Below are 17,388 nucleotides of genomic sequence, written 5' to 3'. Positions count from 1 at the left end.
GCAGACAACAGCCGCCTTGCCTTGGCGCCAAAATGGCCAGAAACGTCCCTGGTTGTACAACATGAGACTTTGCAACGGAGTATATGGATATGTTGAAAAACAAAATTCGTTGACCTGTCCATTTATCCACTCGTCTCCTCTCTGGAAAATGGTCTGTTTTTAGGTCTAGTGTAAACCTAGCCTAAAGTTGGTTAAGTCTGGGAAGCCATTGATCTGGTCCTGTTGCCAATATTAAGCTTCTTTATCGGCAATGTAAATCAGGAGCAGAGGGAGGCTAGACACTTTGGCTGCTCAGTGAGTCCCGTAAGTCATTGAGGAGATGGACGGCATGCAGACATCAATAGTGGCTGAAGAGAGAGGAGCCCAGTGACTGTCAATGCAGTAGCTATAGCAACCTCTCTCTTGAACGCTCTGCTACATACACTTTGCATATTAAGTAGATGGATTGAGTGGCTGCACAGTGGGATAGATACTCTGCACTGTGCAATGGGGGTCACCAGTGGCTGCAAATCCACTGGGAAGGAGAGGAGGTATGGATGCTGTGCGCCCTCTGCACTGACCCCCATACAAGCCAAGATTTCATAGGAGGCTTGGCCCAAAAGTCTTGATATATACAGTATTTGACTATATTCGGTAAGTTTAGATTATAGGTTTAACTGAAAGAGCGAGTTTTAAGGGAGCATTTAAAGGATACCTTAGCGTAAATTATTTTTCAAAAAGGACACCTAATGTGTGTGGGAGGAGTTGTGCGGATGCTTACCGCACCTCCCATGCCCCGACGTCTCCCTTAGTTCTCCTGTAATTGTCCAAGTTCTTCACTTCCTAACGGTTGACCTCCGACCTGGACATACTATGCTGTGCATGTGCAGTATGTCCGCTGGCGTACCTTGCGACTGCGCTCCCCAGGTCCCCATATGACGTAAGTGCGGTCGCAAGGCGCTCAAGCGGACGTACATAGGCCTCCTTTTGAAGAATAATAAGCGCTAAGGTATCCTTTAAGGATACCTGGAAAGTGACCAAAGTGTTAAAGAAAGGAGGAGATTCTTGTGAGAAGTCCAGTATTGGTGAATGTGAGATGAAGGCTGTGAGGAGAGGCTGGAGTGGGACCTGGAGAATAGTGAGGAGATGAATGGAGAAGGCAGTGAAGAGCTTTGTAGGCTTGAGTTAGGCTTTGTTCACTCTACAGGCCGGATGCACGCCGGGCCCCGTTGCAGTGTCTGGTGAGTTTATTCACCGATGTGCATCCGACCCGCTGCTGCTGCCATTGCTATTCAGGTCCTCTATGCAAGTTGCTGCTGCCGCTGGACTTTGGGACAAGGGCCGATAGGCTCAGGGCCCTGGCAGAAACATAGGGCTACCATTGGCTAGATCAAGGGGAATCCTACCTAGCAACAGTGAGGATTCTCATTGGTCCACTGCTCATTGAACCAATGAAAATCCTCCCTGGTGCTATGGAGGATTCCCATTGGTCTTTTGTAAATCAATGATAGCCCTATTATTCTGCCAGGACTCTGATAGCTCCACTTATCTCCAAGTCCAGCACAGATCAGCGTGCGTGTTGGGGACACGAATGGAGACAGGTAAGTAGATCAGTAATGGAGGGGGAAAACAGTCTAGTGGGAAAGGACACTGTCCGATGCCATGAGCATCCGCAACATATGCCGACTCCATAAAAATTGTGCTGGTTGGGAACGTGCGTTCCACTCCCTCTCCCGCTCCATTAAAATTAGCAAGAGTAAACAGATCCTATGCTTTACATAGGATTTGTTTAACCACTTAAGTACCAGCGGTCTCATAGCGGAACGACGAATACCGACAAATCGCCGCACATACCCGCCGCAACCGCCATCCACGCTGCACGCCGGGAACCTCAGCCACCCATTCTATGACGCCAGAGTTCCTGTGAGCCGATCAGGAGCCGCTTTCATTGGCTCCTGACCCTGCCTATCAATGTAAGCCAATGGGAGTTGCTTACATTGAAAGACAGGGCCAGGAGCCAATGAAATCGTCTCCTGACCGGCTCACAGGGCTCTACTCTCATAGAGACGGCAGAGCAAGTGAGCTGCGACGTGCAGACAGCTGCGGAATCGTCAGGAGCAACGAGAACGAGCAGTGTCGGTATATTGAAATCTACACCCTGCCAGCCAGATCAGCATCAAAACAGGGCGCTGATTTCAATTAGCGCCGTCCTTAAGTGGTTAAACATCCGCTTACCACCCACTGGATTGGAGTGTTTTTTGCCCCAATGTGAATGGTCCCTTAGGAGTTTGAACTGGATCATGGGAAAATTGGAAGTCAGCAAGAACGATGTTTTACTTTTTGTGCCCCTAGGCCACGTATGTTGTGGCTTCTCTTTCTTGTTCAGCAGCGCCCCTCCCATGCCATGTGCAGCCCCCTCTTCCATGTGTATCAGTAGGTCTTCTCTTCATGTACAGCTCCCTTGGGCACCCGTTTCCCTTTTCCCATGTGTTGCTCTCATTTTCAGCCTCCTCTTTCCTATGTAGCAACTCCTCTTTTATGTTCAAATTCTCCCTTGGGCTGCTTCCGCCCAAGGCCTGGACCTTTGTGGCCTTTCCAGAAATCCATCCCTGGAAGCCAGTGAAGAACTTGGCAAAGAGGGGCAACAGTTGAGGAGTGAGAAGAGAGATAATGAGTCAGGCAGTGGAGTGGACTGAATCAATGCTAAACTGTTAGTTGATAGGCCACAGAGGCGGAGAATCCAATAACTGAGGTACGGTGCGATTAGAGTGTGGCCCAGCATTTTAGAACGTGTGTAAGGGAGGGCTGGATGTGAGATACGTTTTTGAGAAGAAGATGACGAGGGGGAAAATGCATGAGTAACAATGAAGATGGAACGGAAATGAGGGAATCCCATGGGCCCGATTTTACAAGAAGTCTAGCAAAGTGTGGCACTCACTCGCAGAGGATGACTCCATCCTTCAGAGACTCCATGAACTTGTTTCCGATGTTCTTGCCGGTGGTCCTCTCTATCCATTCCCTCAGCTCAGCCTCCTTCTGTGGGTCGTACTTTGCAGCCAACTGAAAGAAGACAAGAGGAGATGTAAGTATGGCTCGGCTGGCAGAACGCTGTGATGTTTCATTGGCTTTGGCGCTAAACTTTAATAACCTGAGTTATTTATACCTTTTAAACATTTTTTTTTTCTACTTCAGAAGCTTCCTTGCAAACGTTTTATTGCTCCTAAAACTTTCTCCCTAGCCAGCTGTACAACTCATGCCATTGGGATGAGTCAGGAGGATACCCAGATAAACAGATTGCTGGAATCAAGTAAAGTTCAACTCTCTCTTAAAATCAGCTCTATCTAAACATGGATCAGAGCTACGCAAATGTTTTTGAGATTTATTTATTGTTATTATTATTTAGTATTTATATAGCACCGACATCTTCTGCGGCGCTGTACAGAGTATATTGTCATGCAACTAACTGTCACTAATTGTCCCTCAGAGGGGTTCACATTCAAATCCCTACCTTAGTCATATGTCTATGCATCGTGTAGTGTATGTATCGTAGTCTAGGACCAATTTAGGGGGAAGCCAATTAACTTATATGTATGTTTTTGTGATGTGGGAGTAAACCGGAGTGCCCAGAGGAAACCCACACAGACACAGGGAGAACATATAAACTCTGTGTAGATAGTGCCCTGGCTGGGATTCAGATCGGGGACCTAGCGCTGCAAGGCGAGAGTGCTAACCACTACACCACCGTGCTGCCCATAAAAGTTACCTTTCAATTTAAATTTGCTCCAATATTTACATTTCCAAATCTGTCTTTCAGCATAAGGTGCGTTACTTTTCTAGTCTGTAATCCGTACCCTGTGCTGTGCTAGTTTACAGAACAGGTATTTCCTCTTCCTCCATTAGTCATTAAAGGGAACCTAAACTGAGAAGGATATGAATTTTTCCTTTTAAAAGAATACCTTTTGCCTGACTCTCCTGCTGATCCTGTGTCTCTAATACTTTTTACCACAGCCCCTGAACAAGCATGCAGATCAGGTGCTCTGACTGAAGTCAGGCTGGATTAGCTGCATGCTTGTTTCAGGTGTGTGATTCAGCCACTACTGCAGCTAAAGAGATCAGCAGGACTGCCGGGCAACTGGTATTGTTTAAAAGGAAACATCCATATCCCTCTCAGTTTAGGTTCACTTTAACTGCTTACAGCAGGAACCATCGTTATTTGCTCTGAACCTACCAGACTTGACAGACTGTTGCGATCAGTGAGGACTAGCTGACTCTTTGAATTCATTAATGCAAGTCATGTGTTTGGAAATACTATGTGCCAATCAACCTGACAATATGTAGTCCTGAACTGAAGGGATGGCTTATTTCAGAGCAAAAGTGAATTTTCACTTTAACAACCCGCAACATAACAAAATTAACTTTAAGTACAATAGAACGGTTTTGCTGTGCACGAGTGTAACTACAATGTATGGGGCTCCCCTGCAAAAAAAGATTGCATGGGGCCCCTTAAGTCCATGGCCCCTCCCCCCTCCCCAAGGCACCAGGCAGGCAGCAGGTAAACAGCCATCCCCGTCACCCCCTCCCACCATGCAGAGTAGCGCGTGTAATGTCACCTGCTTCCAGTGCTGCGTTCTCCTCCATGCATCACAGTACACTCTCTGCTTCCATTCGCCAGCTCTCTATCACATGATTGATGCAAGTCATGTGATCAGGAGCTCATTGAATGCAGAGTGCTGCTGCTGTGATGCATGGAGATCTGCAGGGCTGGAAGCAGGTAAATATAACGCTCCCTGTGCTGCTCTGCCTGCAGATGGGAGAAGGAGGGGCCCCTAAAGCGTTGGCCCCCCTGCAATTGCAGGGGTTGCAGAGGCTACTGCTATGCCTATGCACAAGTACTTACGAAGCCTCCTGAGGCAGCAAATGTACACAGGGGTGACGGCATTGGACGAGGGGAACAAGAGAGTACAGGGAAGGCTCTATCCAGAGCCTTCTCCCTCCATTGGTAGGTATCTATCATTACTCAGTAGTGTAGCTTAGAAGCTCTGGGCCTCTATAGATAACAGTTGATATGGAGCACCAAAACCTTCTGAGGACATCAACAGTGTCAGAGAGGTGAAGGCTGGGAAGGAGAAAAGTCTGTTAATGGTTACAGCTAATCAGAGCACATATGGAGGTGATCATTACCAGCTTAGCACCAATAAAGAGCTAAGCGGTCCCCTACTGGACCCCTCTGGTCCTGGGGCCCTGGTGCTGTCACTACCTCTGTATGCATCCCCTATTGCTATGTCACTGCATTTACTTTAACCACCCTGGCGTTCTGATTAAATCACCAGGGTGGCTGCGGGAGGGTTTTTTTTAGATAAAAAAAAAACTATTTCATGCAGCCAACTGAAAGTTGGCTGCATGAAAGCCCACTAGAGGGCGCTCCGGAGGCGATCTTCCGATCGCCTCCGGCGGCAAGAGATAACACGGAAGGCCGCAATGAGCGGCCCTCCGTGTTTCGCTTCCCTCGTCGCCATGGCGACGAGCGGAGTGACGTCATTGACGTCAGCCGACGTCTTGACGTCAGCCGCCTCCGATCCAGCCCTTAGCGCTGGCCGGAACTGTTTGTTCCGGCTACGCTGGGCTCGGGCGGCTGGGGGGACCCTCTTTCGCCGCTGCACGCGGCGGATCGCCGCGCTGCAGCGGCGATCAGGCAGCACACGCGGCTGGCAAAGTGCCGGCTGCGTGTGCTGCTTTTTATTTGGTGCAAATCGGCCCAGCAGGGCCTGAGCTGCAGCCTCTGGCGGTGTTGGACGAGCTGAGCTCGTCCAGACCGCTCAGCTGGTTAAGGGCCCATTCACACTTGAGCGTTTTGCCGGCAATTTCGGCAAAACGCTCAAACGCTAGTGCTTTTGAAAGCGCTGGGGTAAAAAAAGTCTATGGGCTCGTTCTCATTATGCGCTAATCACCGCAAATCGCCCAAAAACGCTAAATGCAAACGCGTAGCCATTTTCAGGCGATTTCCCGGCGATCACGGTTTAGGGATATAGAAGCGCAAAATGCGATTGCTAAAAAATCGCCAGGTGTGAATGGTGATTTTTTGGGGGGCGTTAATCGCCAAAAAACGCCAGAGCAAAACGCTAGCAAAATCGCTAGCGTTTTGCGATCATCAAATGTGAATGGGCCCTGACAGCATTTTAATAGCTGAAACTGCACTCAGTGTAGATAAAATACTTTGGGGATCAATGCTACCACCCAGTGGCCATTTACCTTAACTGCAAAAAAGATGACTGATTTTCGTAAGTACAAACACATGGCAGACAAATATAAGTGTTATGTAAACTAACACTACAGTTCTCATGTCAAGTGCTGTGGAGTATAAACTAACACAACATCTCCTTGTATTAATAGCTTGTATGTACAGCAGGTTTCAGCAATCACAAATGCACTTTCTCAGTGAAGTCGCACGCTGAGCCACTCTAACCCAAAACTAATATTGTTAGATGCTCAAGAGTTAAATCCTACTATGATATCTTAAAATTGTTGTGGTTTCTGTGGGTCAGCATTATCAAATCTGCTGGAAAGATTGTCTCATGAATGACTAACGTTACATATCCTCCCTATTTGAAGATTATTTGTTAAAGCAGTCCTTGTAATGTTGCCGATTTCTGTGCGCTGCCAAAACACTTTCCCCCAGTGTGTCGCTTGGATTACATGTCTTATCCTCTGGTTTGGAGTGAGATATGCTTTAGTTCCTTATACGGTAGAATAACCTTATAGTGAGCTTCACGGGACCTGATCAAGTAATTTACTACACCATAAGTTTTCTATATCAGAATTGGTCATACATTGTACAGTATATTCATACAGGTGCATGGTCAGGACTGAATTGACTACAGCCTGAGGTTTGCTATATCCAACAGATAAGACCTCTTTCAAGGATTAGGTCTCTGTTAAATACACACAATGCAATTTCCTGTCTGATTGACGGGAATCGGACAATTATTTCTGACATGTCTGATCTGCTTCCGTTTGACAACGGGATCGATTTTCTAAAGTTGCCATGGTAAAATCGATTCTGTTATTGATTGAGAGCAGTTTGGACATGTACACGCAATACAACTTCCTGTCAGATTACCCTTCCATAGGGTGGGAAATTAAATCGTGTGTACCCAGCATTAGGGCATATAGACAGGAGCTCGCCATGCCAAAAGGTTGACTGCCACACGCCTTCAGAAATGCATCCAATGTAAAGAATATGATCAACTGTGTCAGGAATACTTTTGTTTATTATAATGTATATTACAATGATATTGTATATTGCATGTGTGTATTGAGGTATGCTTCTTCAGCAGTAACGCATCTGAGGAAGAGGTGACACCCCAAAATGTCGTACTCTGTGATGTTATGTATACAATGTAATTGCAATATACATTATAATCAACAAAAGTACTGTTGAGTTGGCAAAGTTGAGCCCATGACCGTATTCCCCTAAATTGTCCCTAGACTACAGTGGACATTAGACTATAGTAGGGATTAGATTGTGAGCTCCTGTGAGGAACAGTAAGTGACAAGGTCTTATATTCTATAAAGTGTTGGAGAGCATGTCAGAGCTGTACAAATAATAATAATTCCTAGATTACCCCCAGTTGGCCATAGCTCATCCTGCCACTAATGGCGTTAAACACTGGCCTTTGCCATAAGTAACTATGGGCGCAAATTGAAGCCATGGGAGTATACTTCCTGGGCACACAGGAAGTCTGTAATTACTGCCAGGGTACCAGCTAATGCCTGTGTCTTTCTAAAGCCTTGAACACACGCTAGACGGCTCTCAGGTGAGGCGGTCGGTTATTACCGCCTCTGACAAGAATCTAACACATGTATAGCGGTCCCCAGTCCCCTTCGTTGCCATAGTGAGTGACCTGCCTGTTGGATCATCTTGGCTGAGTGCAGGTTCCCCTGCTCACCCCCAGGGGCTTAACTACAAATCATGCCCATTGCCTACCCCAGCAAAATTTTTATAGGACCCCCACAATGTTCATACCCTTTCCCTTGCCTAACCCCGCTCAAGGCCTGGGAGGGGGGCATCTTGCAAGGGTCATAAAACAAGTATGGACATCATAACCTGATCTGCAGGATGGACTCTTGTCTGAGGGAGTGAAGTAGAAATCGGGGCCCCGTTACAGTTCTGGGCCCCCCTGCGGTTGCAGGGGCCACTCCCCTGTGGTTACACCCTTGTCACCCTGCCTGCCACCTTGTGTGCTGTGCCATCGACCCCCTTTCCCCTTCATAGCAACAGAACACGCCACTAGCCTGCAGGCTGGTGATGCGTCTGTACAGACCTGGCCCTGAGCTGTCATCCAAGTCCGAGTCTTCCTGCTAGGCAACAGTCCTTGTATGTGTGTAGGAGTAAATGGGAGGGCCAGTTATACCCAATTGGGGTTACATAGAGATCTCCTCACATGTTTGATAATATTCTCAAATCCCTGGTCTGAGTGTCGCTGTTCTGATCTTTGACAAATACATTACACTAATTCTGAAAACTGTTTATACTTGTGTGGTGATCACTAAGATAAAACCCTCTTTAACCTTCATACTGAAAACACTTTCCATGTAATATAGTGTACTCAAGGCTGTACTTCCCATAAGGCACCTGTAGACACCATGCCCAGGACAGGAACCTCGAAATTCTTTGTGGCCCACAGTTGCTTGCACATGGAGGACGGCTGCCATGTTATCATGGGGATTCTATAACTCACTGACACAGGCTGCTTCAAGATGGCCGGCACTTGACTCCCTGTCTGCAGAGTTACAATGGACTCTTAGGGCCCGTTCAGATCACAAATGCGGATGGCCATGCGTGTGGAACGCGTGCGGAACGCAACGCGTACGAACGCACACCATCCGCATTTGTGTGCGTTGCGTGGCTGATCCCATCACTGAAAAGTGAATGGGACAGCCGCGCGTTTTTGCAAAATCTGCGTGCAGCATGCGTTCCCGGACCACACAGGTCCGGAACGCATGCAGTGTGAACATCAGACAGTGCACTCTATGCACTGTCTGATGTCGTGCGTGTCGGCCTCCTGCACGCGTTTCCAAAACGCGGCTGGAAACGCGTGCAGTGTGAACGGGTCCTTAAAGAGACTCTGTAACATGAAAAACATCCCCTGGGGGGTACTCACCTCGGGTGGGGGAAGCCTCGGGATCCTAATGAGGCTTCCCACGCCGTCCTCTGTCCCACGGGGGTCTCGCCGCAGCCCTCCGAACAACCGGCGACTGTGCCGACTGTCAGTTCAATATTTACCTTTGCTGGCTCCAGCGGGGGCGCTGTGGCAACTTTCGGCACGGAAATAGACGGAAATACCCGATCTCCGTCGGGTCCGCTCTACTGCGCAGGCGCCGGAAACTTGCACCTGCGCAGTAGAGCAGACCCGACGGCGATCGGGTATTTCCGCCTACTTCTGCGCCGACAGCCATCAGAGCGCCTGCGCAGGAGCCAGGAGGTAAATATTGCGTCACCGCTGTACGGAGGGCTACAGCGAGACCCCCGAGGGACGCAGGACGGCGTGGGAAGCCTCATTAGGATCCTGAGGCTTCCCCCACCCGAGGTGAGTACCCCCCAGGGGCCGTTTTGTCGTTACAGTTCCTCTTTAAGGTGCATACACACATCAGACTATAGTCTTTGGAAAATGAAAGATCACAGACCAATTTTACCCCCTTCCATGTGGTATGAGAGCCATACCTTCACAGTCTTTTCTATGGAGCTGAACTCCCCATCAGAAAAAAAATCTTTGCAAGATGCTGCACACACAGATGCTGCACACACTCAAAAGATCTGTAGCTGCAAAAGATCTGTTCCTGCCAAAAATCCATTCCTGCAAATTGCAATGATAGTCTATGAGATCTGCAGATCATCATACACACATGATTTAACAGACATTCACCTGCAGATCAGATCCACCAGGATGGATTTTCAGATCTGTGGATGATTGCTTGATCTGCAGATGAATGTCTGTTAAACAAGGTGTGTATGATGATCTGCAGATCTCATAGACTATGAATGCAATTTGCAGGAACGGATCTTTGGCAGGAACAGATCTTTTGCAGATACTGATCTTTTGTGTCTGTACAGCATCTGTGTGTGCAGCATCTTGCAAAGATTTTTTTCTAATGGGGAGTTCAGCTCCATAGAAAAGACTGTGAAGGTATGGCTCTCATACTACATGAAGGGGGTAAAATTGGTCTGTGATCTTTCATTTTCCAAAAACTATGGTCTGATGTGTGTATGAGCCTTTAGAGTGGACCTGAACTCAGCACGTCCTTTCTGCTCTAAAAGATACACAACAACACCTTTAGGCTGCATTTCCACTTGTGCGGTGCGAATTGCCGCGGTAAAAATTTGCATGCGGATGCAAATTTCGCATGTGGGTCTATGCAAATTTTCATGCAAATTCGCATGGATGACGATGTATGCAAATTTAACCATGGCAGTGCTGGTGTGCTTTTGCATTGTTTCTATGCGAATTCGCATGAAAATTCATATACCCAAACCTCATGCGAATTTCCTATTAAATACATTGTATGCGATTCGCATAGCGGTATGCAAATTCTGATGGCTCTGCCATGCGAATTTTTTCTGCACAGAAAAACGCAAATGAATCCTGACAAGTGGAAACCGTCCCATTCACTTGTATTGCTATGCGAATTTGCATGCGAATTTGCAATAGTAGAAATGAGCCCTCAATCAAAAAAACATTTTTTTGTTACACCTGATACAAATCTTAAAATCAGTCTGCAGTGTGTCTACTTCCTGATTCATGAAAGCAGACATATTGTTAACCTACTGTGCTTTCAAATGGCCTTATCTGCCATCTCTGCCATAGGCAGTCATGTGCCACAGGGGAGTGATCAGATTACAACTAGTGATTAAGGAGTGGCTGGATAGTGTAATGGTTAAGGGCTCTGCCTCTGACATAGGAGACCAGGGTTCGAATCTCGGCTCTGCCTGTTCAGTAAGCCAGCACCTATTCAGCAGGAGACCTTAGGCAAGTCTCCCTAACACTGCCACTGCCTATAGAGCGCGTCCTAGTGGCTGCAGCTCTGGTGCTTTGAGTCCACCAGGCGAAAAGCGCTATATAAGTGTTTGTCTTTGTCTTTTGATTAGACACGCTAGGGAATTAAACAGGCTAAACTCTCTGAATACATACAGGGTGTATTTCTCTATGTATTTCTTCAGTCCTGTGCAATAGTTCAGGTCTGATGTAATACCTTGCTGACTGTTTACTCACTGATCAATTCTGCAAAGGGAATTCAGCTTCCTTCATGTCAGGATTGACCCAGGGTAATTGATAAAAATATGGTGGCCATACAGACCCTCCTAATCAATTGGTAGTATACAGTAACTATAACTGGAATGCAGTGTCCCTTAGCAACCCCACTCAGGACTCATGTAATAGCACCTATTTAGCATGGTGCCTGAATAAAGTTGGTAAGGATGCTATAGCCTGTCAGCAAGGAAATTAGTACAGCGAGTGGCTCCCTAAAATTACTTCACACTAGCCAGAAAGGTCTATAGAATCACTTTTTTTTTTACTGGCATAGTATAGAGACACTGCCTTCTGCTCACTAAACTACCAGTCAAACCAGCAGAGGGCGGTGTTCAATGAAAAATGAAACATTTATTTGTATTATTCCCTATGTTCGTAATGAAAATGAATACATTTTTAGCCAATGTAAAGTATAATACGTTAACAAAACTAATATGAAAAATCTACAATAATAATTTCTGTATGAGTGTGTGTTTGTCCGCCCCAACATGATAGGCCACGCTCCTGCCCTGCACAGAGTAGCGTGTGCCACACCAGCTAGCACTACATAATGTATACATGTAATTATGGCACGGAGAAATTTGGGCGCAGGGCAAAGCCGATAAACTGCTCACCCTGCTACTGAAAAAGTCTTGGCAGCGTTAATTACTATTCCTCCTCCAGGCTGCTGGTGAAAAGTTGAAATTTAACTACCAACTATTGCTGGCGGCCAGATTCCGCTGTTTTTATAGTAATTTGGGTGCCATCATTTGACAGCGCCCAAATTACTGTCTAAACGCCGCTACAGCCGTGTAATGCACACTTTTTTTCCTGCCTTGCTATATAATACCCAATATGGGACCTAAAGTGGATATGGCTGAACCAGAGCCAATGTCATGTGACTTGCAGAACATGTGACTCTCTTGGTGCACGCCTGTGTGAGAAGTGAGGTCACATGACTCTAGCTACGGGATACATTACGCAGTAATAGTCAGTGGTGACGAGAATGAATGCAGATGCCATGCCAAGAGGATGTGGAGAGGGGAGTTATGTGTGGGTGGTTGGAGGCAAATTCCTACCCTAAGTGGGCATCATTCTGGCATCTGTAAGGTTTAAATAAAGAACAATGACCCAGTTAAATACAGTATAAGTGTGAAACAAACACACAGCTATGCAGGAGACCAACCTGCCAACATTCAGTGCATGCCAGACAAGCAGGACCACACAGCAGTGCTGCCGCGAGGGGGTGGCATAATCTGTACCGCCGTTCTCTGCAGTCTTCTAGCTGACTGTTTAAAGCCCATCTCCAGGCTACACACTCAACAAATGTCATCAAATGGCTCAGTAATCAGAGCCCTCAAATTTTACCATTTTAGATTAAATGCAGTTTCTGCAGTTCTCTGGAACTTTTGATCATGTGACCAGATGCTACAGAGTGGAGTGATTATAAAGCTCTATGGGTGTGGCTGGACATGTTGTTTACATTGCATCATCCCCACTGGTCAGACTGCAAGGGGGAAGGCACAAGCTGAATCTCACAGAAGACTGCAGCTTATAGCGCAGACAATCTTTGCGCAGGAAGTGACTTCTCTCTACACTCCTTTTGAGGCATCTTTCACACTTATTCAGTATTTTTGCTTTGCCTTACCCTTTCTGCATACGAAGGAATGCAACAGTAATGAAAGTGTCTGCGGCCTTGCACACTAACCGTGTCGCTTTGCACCGGAAGCTTCCGATTCACCTCCACCCTGCTGCAAAATCAACAGCTGGTTACCGTGCGGCTACCATGGCGATGCGGCGGTGGAATGAATGGATGTCAGTGGGCAACCCGAAAATTTTAATTTGTTTGCGGCGGTGCATTGCGCGTGCGCGGAATGACACAAATATGACGGGGAAGCCGGTAATCCCAGTAACGTACTTCCTGTCCAGCAAGAAGTACGTCACTGGGTGAGGGGGGATGGGCGGCAAAGCGAGTGCAGGGGCGGTGCTATGCATATGAGCCTGTCGGCACACTCTGTCACAGGGTTATAGGAATCAGGCCAGGTATAAAACTGTCCTGAAGGTATTTTACAAGGGATTTATTTGGCATCAGCCAACAAGGAGCTTCTGCACAGATAAAAGTAAGCTATACACCTGAATCCCTACGTAGATGTAGCAGGAGCTAATGCTAAAATAAATGAACATTATAGAAGACGAGGGAACAGTGTTATAATAAAGCCACTAGGGGAGCTGTCTCTGCAGCCGCAGGGGGGCCCAGGCCTCTAGGGGGACCACTATTCACAACTTCTCCTAATATAACAACTGGGAGGGAGAAGGTGCCCCAAAAATAGGTGGTGGTGGATGAATGGTATATCTATATTATGTGACTAAAAATAGCAAAAAAATATAAATAATAAAAATGGCTTCCCTCAAAGGAAGGGCCAAAGCCAATTTCAAACAAAAGGTTTATTATTCATCAGACACTATCAATGATAACGCGTTTTGCAGAACACATTCCGCCTCCTCAGATCAAATACAAAGCACTGTCTTTATACTGTAGAGAGTAAGTTCAGAGCGCCTAAAGGGATAACATACACCCTCTTCTCCTGATAAAGCCCCTCCCCTCCTTCATTGTTGTGGACACACTTGTTATGGGTGGGGGGAGTCATGATGGCCTCATCATCTTAGGACGGGGTTATAGTGGCTACACTTGGGCTATTTATTATGCAGACCCCGCCCCCAAGATTTTTTCTATGCAGAGATCACCTGACAAGTCTAATGATGTCACCACCAGTGATAAATTTCAGAATGTAAATCAGTGAGAAAAAAGATTTTACAATGTGCAAACAATGACTAAATAATTTATAAATGAATATTGTAAAAAAAAACTAAAAAAAAACAAAACTTTTATTCATTATGTTATTTTGACTGCGATTCCTATTTAAGTATTTTGTTGTGGTTTCTGAGCGCTGCCAACAGTCCCACGCTGGGAGAGAGACTCCTATTTATTGCTGTTACTCATTCATTAGCAGAGTGGAGGGATAAGAGACACAGTAGAGCACTGCTAAGCCCAGCACAGCACACTGTATGTACTGGAGGAGGGGGGGGGAGGCACTGCAGAGCACTGCTAAGCCCAGCACAGCACACTGTATGTACCGGAGGAGGGGGGGAGGCACAGCAGAGCACTGCTAAGCACAGCACAGCACACTGTATGTACTGGAGGAGGGGGGGAGGCACAGCAGAGCACTGCTAAGCCCAGCACAGCACACTGTATGTACCGGAGGAGGGGGGGGGGAGGCACAGCAAAGCACTGCTAAGCACAGCACAGCACACTGTCTGTACCGGAGGAGGGGGGGGGGCACAGCAGAGCACTGCTAAGCACAGCACACTGTGTGTACCGGAGGAGGGGGGGGGGCACAGCAGTGCACTGCTAAGCACAGCACACTGTCTGTACCGGAGGAGGGGGGGGAGGCACAGCAGAGCACTGCTAAGCACAGCACACTGTGTGTACCGGAGGTGGGGGAGAGGCACAGCAGAGCAATGCTAATCCCAGCACAGCACACTGTATGTACCGGAGGAGGGGGGGAGGCGCAGCAGAGCACTGCTAAGCCCAGCACAGCACACTGTATGTACCAGAGGAGGGGGGGAGGCACAGCAGAGCACTGCTAAGTCCAGCACAGCACACTGTATGTACCGGAGGACACACACACTTATAATTAAAAAATAATATAATTAATCCCTTCCACTTACAAAGCGCCCCCCCACGCTTGAAAAAAAATCCATAAATAGTTGACTTTTTTATGTATGTCTTGAGGGTATATTACTGTTATTTTACTACATAGTTAGCAATTATGGCTTGTAATTATGGACCAAACACACACAAAAAAACCCCCTGAAAAATTACACCTATATTTCCAAATAAAATATTGTTGCCATACATTGTGATAGGGGCATAATTTAAATGTTGTAATAGCCAGGACAAATGGGCAAATACAATATGTGGGTTTTAATTATGGTAGCATGTTTTATTTTAAAACTATAATGGCTGAAAACTGAGAATAATGATTTTTTTTCCATGTTTTCATATTATTCCCATTAAAATGCATTTAGAATAAAATAATTCTTTACAAAATGTACCACCCAAAGAAAACCTTATTGGTGGCGAAAAAAACCAATATATAGATCATTTTGTTGTGATAAGTGATAATAAAGTTACTGGGGAATAAAAGAGATGAGTGCTGACAGGTGAAAATTGCTCTGGTCCATTAGGGTAAAAAACCCCTGGGGGGGGAAGTGGTTAAATATATAAATACTGTGTAGACTGTAGAGGACTAGTATATCGACAACATATTTGCATTATTCATATGTTACGTATACAACTTTCTAATGTGTATGAGAGTTTTTACATGATTTGTAACTGACATTGATCCCAAATAAAAATCTTTGTTAAAAAAAAAAAGACTGTGTGCGCACCAACAAATCTGCATTTAAAAACAGCAAGCTGATCTCAAATAAATTACTTGTAAAACCCATGGTCAGAGGCCCAGACCCTGCCAATTTTCCAGCAAGACAGAATGTCTGTGCTATAGACTGCAGTCATCTCAGACTGTGCCAGCCCCCTGCTGTCTGAACAGTAGAAATAATGCAATGTAGACACCAGGGCCCATATGCAATTATCTTTTTCTACTAGGAGATGATTTTTCATCTTCGATTTAGAATAACATTTCAGAACATTGCAATTGAAAAAGTACCAAAAGGTAGATGAAAAAGTGCTATCAAAATTATTGTATTTGCTTGCTGGTTGTAACGATCGGTGTAACACAGAGAGGATCTGATTACCGGTGATCTGCAGTATCACTGGGAATACAGATATATACCAGATTATTGATGATCTGCAGTATCACCGATAATCAGATATATAAGCTAACCTCTGGACACCTGAGTAGAGTAGGAGTGTTTGGTGCAACCGTAATACTTAGAGGACAAGGCCTCAGAGCAGTAAAGAGTACTGCACAAATTCCTTCCAAAGACCTGAACTCTCCCAGGGGGAGGAGTCAGGCTGAGAGTAGGGAGGACAAACCGAGAGTGACACTCAGGAGGGAGTGTCACTACCAGGACTGGGAACCACCTCTAACAGTAAGGTCGGTTCTCGAGGTCGGACAAACCAGGTCGTAACCACACAGACAGATACAGTACAGATTCAGAAGGCAGATGCGGGGTCTAATAAACAAGCAGGGTTCGGCAACAGGGTACCAGAAATATCGAGGTACAGAATCAGGAGGCAGAAACTGAGTCTTAGGGCGAGCCGGGGTTTGGCAACAGAGTATCAGAATAGCAAGGTACAAGATCAGAGTTCAGAAGAATAGTCAGGCAAGCAAAAGGTCATAACAGATAATCACAATCAAACTAGTACTTTAGACTATGAACAGAATCTAGCTAAGTGTAGGATAACAGCTCCAGCTGGTCCCGGCACACTTTAGGATCTGACTCAGGTCTGAGTGCTACCACATAGTGATCGCAACGCCAGACAACCAGCAACTGAACAGCCAGCAGTATATATACTAAAACACTCTCCAGCCCCTGCTTAAGTGCTGGACCAATGAAACGAAGCAGGGTTGTCAGCTGACCGGCTTGGTCAGCTGACTCTCTTCTGACTGCCATATAAGTTCTGCCTCTCTGCGCGCACGCGCGTCATTCTGAACCTTGGTGGACTATCAGTCCCAGCCACACCAGTACTGTCTTGCAATGTGCTCGCTGACCTGTGCTCGGGGTTGGTCGCACCGCCATCAGCACCGGCGGCGGCCTCCCCGCGCAGGATCAGACTGTTCGCAACAGGCCCATGCGCGCTAACCGCCGGGTCAGACGCGGCGTTTTTTCCGCGTTCCGCCATGCCATGCGCGGAAAGAGCCGCCTCCCGCTGACTTATAGCGGTGGCTCTTCCACGTTTCTTCACACTGGTGGTTTAAAAAGCATTTTATTGACAACAAGTTTGGGAATATTACCTAGGAGATAACTCAAAGGTGCCAGGTGTGATCCTGACATTGTGCTGTGTACTCCTGCCTCTACTGCCTGATGAAGAGGGTATAGACCTGCGAAACGCGTTGTAAACAAAACCCTGGAGTGTACCAATAAATTTATTTTTGTT

General features: G+C 46.6%; 1 protein-coding gene across 1 annotated transcript in view; it reads right to left on the bottom strand.

The window, feature by feature from the left end:
- CNN1 (calponin 1) overlaps positions 1-17,388 on the bottom strand; it is an 87,262-nt gene that overhangs the window by 24,126 nt on the left and 45,748 nt on the right. Inside the window, exon 2 of the mRNA XM_068274282.1 lies at positions 2,918-3,039. Coding sequence (XP_068130383.1) covers positions 2,918-3,039 — 122 coding nt within the window. The remainder of the gene's footprint in view (positions 1-2,917; positions 3,040-17,388) is intronic.

Source organism: Hyperolius riggenbachi, chromosome 3, assembly GCF_040937935.1.
Source record: "Hyperolius riggenbachi isolate aHypRig1 chromosome 3, aHypRig1.pri, whole genome shotgun sequence".
In the NCBI taxonomy this organism is placed as follows: domain Eukaryota; kingdom Metazoa; phylum Chordata; class Amphibia; order Anura; family Hyperoliidae; genus Hyperolius; species Hyperolius riggenbachi.
Note: the sequence above shows the minus strand (reverse complement) of the source record. Positions and strands in the feature narration are given on the sequence as shown.